This window comes from Pleurodeles waltl, chromosome 2_2 (assembly GCF_031143425.1).
Source record: "Pleurodeles waltl isolate 20211129_DDA chromosome 2_2, aPleWal1.hap1.20221129, whole genome shotgun sequence".
Classification (NCBI taxonomy): Eukaryota; Metazoa; Chordata; class Amphibia; order Caudata; family Salamandridae; genus Pleurodeles; species Pleurodeles waltl.
The window spans coordinates 508,416,069-508,423,379 of record NC_090439.1 but is presented as its reverse complement, the minus strand read 5'-3'; the positions used below and the strand labels follow the sequence as shown (position 1 = coordinate 508,423,379).

Sequence of the window (7,311 nt, the reverse complement as noted above, 5' to 3'; positions counted from 1 at the left end):
GATGTTTGTTCAGGCCGTGAAAAAAGTGAAAAAAAAGACATGGGGCATCAACTAGCGAGGTTTATTTGGTTCAATGAGCCTTGGGAGGCTTAGAAAGCAGGGGTGAAGTAAGCAATGATTTTGGGAGATCTTGCATTGGGGCGGGGTTGCTTTAGCTGAGGCAAAGTTACAAGGGGAAGCTACTAGCCAGGCGAGTGTCATATGGGAGCACAATGCATAGTAGTGTATGCAATGGTGTGCAAGTGTGGTATTACGGCGGATAGCTGTCATCCTTGATGTGGGACTGAAAGAGAGTAGTTAGTTCATCCCATCAAAGACAGAGGGGAATTTTTCGGAGGCCCCTGGCCTCTTCGCACCTAAGGGACATACTCTCTGACTTGGCCAAGGCAACCACCATTTGTTGCTATCCAGCGTCTGAAGGGGGCATACCAGCTTTCCATACAGTTGTTATGGCTTGTTTGGCTAGCAGCAGTGCTAGTTCCACCAAAGGGGCCAGCACTTTACATTTTTGAGTGTGTTGAAGAAGCCTGAACCACAAATATCCCAGCTGTGCAGGGAAGTATGTCCCGAGAGTTGGCTCAAATGTTCGGTGGCAGCTGTCCAAAAATGTGAGGGCATTGAGCACGCCCACACCATTTTTTATAAGGTTGCATCTAATGTTTTGCATCGGGGCACACAGCATTCGCTTCTGGGAAATCAGCATTTCTGTGTATTGTTTAGAAATGTATTAGTTTAAATAGGGCATTCTGGAAGGGTAGGCAAGAACGCAATGTTATTAAGTGCCCTTCCAATATTCGCCTTCCACTGTTCATGGACAAGGTTCCTCAAAGTATTCTATGAATGCAAATTATGTTCTACCTAGCAATTATCCACCACCCCTTTCCATGAGCTTCCTGCCCTGTTATCACACTGACCTCTGTTCAGCCTCTTCGACTGCTCATATGTCTGATCTTGTTTTGCTAATTCCACACAATCAGAAACCAGCCATTGACTTGGGCTTCCTGTTTTCCACAATCGACAATCAAAACACAGCAGGATTATGCAGAGTTCTTCAAGATTATCCCCTTTTACATCAATGATAACGACTATTCTGCTTCCTAAATGTAGTGCTGGCAGCAACCACCGGACACCATGCAAAGACAGAACTATATTCAGTTGCATGCTGGTTTGTTTAAAGCCACACTGATCTGTTCCAGGTTTCCCATACCTCCTTATTTTGCTAAGGGTTAACTTGATGTAGGGGAACTTCTCCTTGAAGGTCTCGTTCATATCTTTCTTGAGGTCCGATGGCTTCACGTACTCGATCACTGTGGTCTGTAATGCAACACGCCAAGGTGAGTCAATCCCGCTCCAAGAGACACGGGGAACGCGCAAGCTCTTACCATGGAGAAATGCCATCTGCACTTGTTCACAGTCTTCTTAACATAGATATAACAACATGAGCAAGGAAACTCCACACTAAGCATCTCATCTTACCATCATCTAGTCTGTCACAACTGAGTCACAAACTCAATTTATTTGCAAAAAATTGAGCATCACAACAGTAGCATTTTGCGGATACAAATATAAATGGTAACAAAACATTCTAACACACAGGAACTTGTTGCCGTGTGTCAGTAGCACAGCTGCCTACTTTAAATGCTTATTAGATTTGAGGCACTAAAGACAATGTTTTATGCAGGTCGTTCGGTGGGTGCAGGTAGCGGGTACCTGCACTCATATTAGGGCACCGGGACTTACTTTGATCATTAGACTTTGGCCCAGAGTAAAAGAGAAAAAATGAAAAGGAAGAAAGCAGAACCAAGGGAAAGATAGAAACACTGTGACAAAAGGAAAAGCGAGGGTGCAAAAGAACTTGCACAAGTGAGATAAAAAGACCAGAAGTGTAGGATGGAGGAAGAAAGGGGTGTGTGAGGCACCCGGACATTCCCCAGCTCTGGGCCACTAAGAAAAAATGTGTGAACCTGAACTTTTTACTTGACTTCTTTTTACAAATGAAGCACTGATGGATTGAACCCCTGCTGGTATACTGGACGTGGCTATTCCTGATTTTAGACACAAACGAATCCATTTATTTTTTAAATAAACACAGACCACAGCCAGAGGCCAACAAAAAAATCTTTGTAAGCATCACTAATGGAAAACATACCAACATACATGAAAAGAAAAGAAAAATCATAATTGAAAATACGAATTATTTCGCGTGTTTTGTGGGAATTTCAAATGTTCGTCCTCGTTTATATTAAGACTTTGAAAGTGCAGCAGACCAGCTGTTTGACTGTGAACCTGACTGTTTCAGGCAGACTGAGCTCGATCTGGGATCTTCTCTGTCTGCACACCGTCACTTTGAAGGTAGGAAAAGTGTCTTCACCAGTCTTTTAGCGAAAGAGCCACTATTTTGGAATTATTTTCTGGCTTGCGTCTGCTGAATCTGAGCTCGCTTTAATTTTCTGAAGTCTTTAGGAGCCTATTTATGTAACTAATCCATACCTTAACTACTGTGTGCTGCACTGTTAAAGTTTTTGTTTTGGTGGCCACTAATCTTAGGGCTTGATTTAGAGTCCTGCGGACGGGTTACTCGGTTACAATCCACCCGCTGTATTACAAGTACCATTGGATATACTTGTAATTCAGCGGACGGGATATCTGTCACACTTGTGATGAAGTAACCTGTCCACCAAACTCTAAATCAGGCCGTTAGTCCCTCAGCAGATACCAAATGAGAACTCTTTGGCTTTTATTTTATGTATTTTCCTTAAACGAAAAAGGACGCGTTTGAAAATAAAAAAATGAAAGGTTTCATTTTTATTTTTTAAGAGAAGGCAGTGGTCTGTTTGACCACTGCCTGCTCTTAAACATAGTTTTTCAACCATTTTCAAAAAGGAAGCAGTCCCAAGGAGACTTCTTCCCTTTTGCGAATGGGTTGCCACCAACTTTGAGTTGGCGGTAAGGTGCAAATGTTTGGCAACCACATTTCGGTTGTGAAACATCTGTACATACCAACGCGAGTCAGTATTTGAAAGGCATGCCCCAAACATGGCACTTCCAAATACTGATTTGTAACCCCAAATTGCAATTCAGTAACAGGTTACCTAGTCGCAACTTGGGCTTTGTACATCAGAAAAGGCATTTATGAGTGTGCGAAAAGTGCCGTTTTCAAACTGAAAAATATTTTGTACATATAGGCTTATGTTTCCAGAGAACAGAAGAGTTTTCCAGACTTCTGGACAAACAGAAATAAAGTAATGCCTGTTTTATTTACGAACCCTTTCTCTCTGTGCTGACAATCTCAGTGAGATGGGAAGTCCCAATCCTAAGGTTTTTACATCTCGTTATCTGACGAAAACCACATGCTTCAATATCGGTGAGGCCAACAATTTCTTACAGACTCACCATGGTATGTGCTGACTGGGGTAATGCAAGAGCCTATAGCCTCTGCCACGCCAACCATATTACTTAAATGCCAAATTCTAGGAGTCATTCAGACTGAAGGCAATAAGAAAGCACATAATGGCAAAACCAGAGAAAGTATAGTTTGTCAGACTGGAGGGCGATTCTAGCCTTGAAGGCATGCGTGTGTGGGTGCATCATGAGAAGTTCGCACTAGCTGGAAGGGGGAGGTGTAACAACCCGGAATGACATCTCATTTGAAGAATACATTTTAACTTCAGGTAACCACATGATGCACGTAACCCTTGCTAACTCCTTTATTGCAAACACCCTGAAGTAAGATGCTTAGGGAGCAGGGGCAGCTCCTTCATTAGAGCAGAGGAGCAATGCCCCACCAATAAAATGCCCCCACAGATGAAAAATACAGTGGTAATAAATATTACCTTAACAACTCTCGATCCTCCTCACCCAACTCCAATTGTCAGAGCACCATTACATTCAAGGCAACCTCATCCCCTCCACCCAAAGTCCAAGCACTCAAGCAACTCCACCTCCATAAAATTCCACCCACAAAACACCTCCTCATGCTCAGAGCACATACTCAGGTTACTTACTCATACACATATGCACTCACCCTTTTCAGGGAACTGCCCTTTGTCCCAGGTAACTCTTGAATTATGCAAAAAAAGAGCACCACCCATTGGTAGCTCAGGTCTCCATTTTCCACCTGCATTCACACATACATTCAACCAACAACCACAGATGTGAACATGGAGTCTACAAAGGGAGTCTGGGAATCCCATCTGTATCAAAGGGTAACCACAGAACTACCATGAACTATGTGAACAGGAGCCTCCAGTCGCATCCCAAAACTCCACTCATCACACAAACACATGCACTCTGACGCACTAAAACAAACAAATTCATATTCGGACCCTATATAACACACACACAGACAGACAGACACACACAACATGACATACCTACAACTATGAGGACCGGCCACTGACCGTAATGAAGTGTGTATTTACTATTCTAACTCCACGCATTCTTTGATAATAGGGAAGGTGATAAAGCGGACCGAGGCAAATATAAGTGCACTTTAAGTTTTTTGATGCATTTGCTCGAAACTACTTAAATACACTACAGGACCAGTCCTCCTAAAGCACTGGTCCTCACAACAAAAGTGTTTGTCTGGAACTGTCGGTGTTTACCCACGCTATGAGGACCAAACTGGTTCTACAGCATGGGCTATCCATGCCCGCACAACATACACACACACACACACTCTGAAAAGCAAATGCTTGCTCACAAATACCCTCTATTTCGTGACCAAGCAGGTCCATGATGTGCTGAATGGGTGGGTGAACATGTGCCCGAGAAAGAACCATGGCAAGCACATTTTGGCATACTAACTGCTATGTATCCCACCAAAAGGCACACAGAGTTGTACAGAGGACACTGGTAGGGTTGTAGGCAGAAAGGGTACAGTTTGAGTACCTGAAGGAAGGCTGGAACTAGGTATGTGATGGATGGACTGGCCATTTGATGATGTATCTGAGGCAGTGCTGGTACATACTAACAGCAGGCTGCAGCTGGGTGCATGATTACTTTACCTGAACACAATCATGCACCTGAGCAGGAGAGTCAACACCTGAGCATCTGATAGCAGGCAATGCCAGAGCCTGTGATAGTCTTCATGGCATAAAAAGATTACACTTCGGCATATGTTGATCAAACCTGGGCAGATAATGAATCTAGGCATAAAACTGAAGAACCCAGTTATAAACTGCGAGGCAGAACCTGAGCATATGACAGAAGGATTTGACCATGCATGGCTGACTTTGAGCATGTGTTGGCTCTAGCAATGGAGTAGAAGGCAGCATCAGGCTACGGGAAATCAGTACTTTAAAAATTTGTGATTGTACCTGGGCATTCCATGGGTATACCTGATACATAATGGCTCTTCAAGAGTATTTGATGGCAGCACACAGGCATGACATTCCATTTTCTCTGCATGTCATGGTACTAATAATCCATTCAATGGTACTACAGAGGTATGCCATTGCAGAGCAAGGGCATGTCATGGGAATACCTGGACACATGAGAAGGTTCCTGGGCAGACAGGATCTTGACTACATGCTTTAAGTATCACTAAACATGATTATATGTTTGAAGAACCTGGAAAGCCACTCATACACAACAGAAACAGTCCATAACAAAAAGGCTCTAGAACATGTTACTTGAGCAGTAGCTACAGTGAACATCTGCAGGCTGTGCTGTGTGTGTATACCACAAAAACATAAAATATTGACAGCAACTTAAGTTTGTAGACCATGTTTATTATATTTAAGTATTGTACTCAGTGCACAACAATAGGACTTGCATTGTGCATCACACACCTGCTATATATGGTCCACAGCTGAAAGCTTTGGGCGTTTTAGCTTCATGAGACTGGCGCACAGTGCACAGTTGAAGAACGTGCAAAGCAAAGTACCCTTAACATGAAGTAGGCATAAACCTCAGTCGAGATTTATGGGCTGCGGGGGCGTGGCTAGCCTGCCAGCAAGATGGCTGTCACATCGTGAGGCTCTGCTGGGCTTGGAGCCAAATCCTTGAATTTCTCCTGTCAGAGCGGCCATCTCCACGCATTCTCTATTGGACGGCCCCTCGGAGGTGCTGGTGCTGCTGGCTGCTGCCGCAGCGAGTTCGGCAGAGGCCTCTTGTTGCCCAGTTTTTCGGAGCCGGGGAGGCGGGCCTGGGCTTGCGCTTGGCCTGCAGCAGTTGAGGGCGCGCCTTGGTGGGATCGCCTTCTGGATCTGGGTGGGCCCGTGGGAGTGGTGGCGCTACAAACTGGGGCACTGACGATCGAGGGAAGCAGGGTGCTCTCCCTCGCAAGGCCGAATTGACAGTCGGATCAGACCATGGCCTCGCAGCCCCTTGAGATTCGGGGCTCGTCTGCCCGCCGGGGGGGCCCTGTCTGGCCTGCGGGAGGCCTGTCTGCCTTGCAGTGGATGCCAGCTGGGGTTGGAACCCCTGTTCCTGGCATTGGGCAAGGTACGCTGTTGGGAGCCGCCGGCTGGCCGCCATTTACTGGGACCCTGAAGGTGAGGAGGGGATCCTGGCGCAGGTCTCCCTCTTGAGCTGGTGGCCCGAGTTGACTGTCGCTGTGTGGAGGTGCTTTTTGGACAGGGCCTGCTGAGCGGTTCCTTCGCCGGTCAGATTGGACCGGGGAACCATTTGTGGTACTTTGTGGGTGGTGTGGATTGGTCTCCGGCCCGGTCTTTCCACCTGCCGGCCATCTGGCTGTGGGCCACTCGTTACGGGGGTGTGTCGGGCCCGGTGGATGTGGCCGGGGTGCCCCACTGCCTGTGGGATACTGGGCTGCCCTGAGGAGGTGCCTTGATTGCGGTGTCCTTCACTGTGTGAACTTTGTATGCCAGCCGCATTTTTTGATAAGTCGGCAGGGAGTTCCTTCCTGAGGGGTTTTGGCAGTTGCAGAGAATGGGCAAGGCAGAGCAGATGCAGGAGAAGATCTCCTTTGATGGCAGCCAGAAGAGGAGTGGTGTCTCTGCCTCTCAACCGGGAGACGTGCCGGTAGAGGAAGGGCCCTCGGACACATCGGTCAAGGCCATGTTCCTGGATCTTAAGAACAGTTTAGCTGGCATAGACGCCAAGCTCGATCACTTAACCGAGCAATTGGACCACATCAAGGCCAGGGTGGATGATCACGACTCCCGGTTTGATCAGTTGGAGACACGTACTTCGGAGTTGGAGGATCAACGGCATGGCGAACGAGAACAATTGTTGCGTATGAAGCGTGTGCTGGAAGTCATACGTATTAAAAATGAGGATTTGGAGGCACAGTTGTGCCACAACAACATTAGAATGGTTGGTCTCCCAGAGTCCACGGACATGGGT

At 46.4% G+C, this 7,311-nt stretch overlaps 1 protein-coding gene across 2 annotated transcripts in view; it reads right to left on the bottom strand.

The window, feature by feature from the left end:
• CABLES1 (Cdk5 and Abl enzyme substrate 1) overlaps positions 1 to 7,311 on the bottom strand; it is a 442,043-nt gene that overhangs the window by 57,085 nt on the left and 377,647 nt on the right. Inside the window, exon 8 of one of the 2 annotated variants that reach the window (XM_069220017.1) lies at positions 1,208 to 1,314. The exons of the other annotated variant lie outside the window; for it this stretch is intronic. Coding sequence (XP_069076118.1) covers positions 1,208 to 1,314 — 107 coding nt within the window. The remainder of the gene's footprint in view (positions 1 to 1,207; positions 1,315 to 7,311) is intronic. 2 annotated transcript variants of the gene reach the window in all.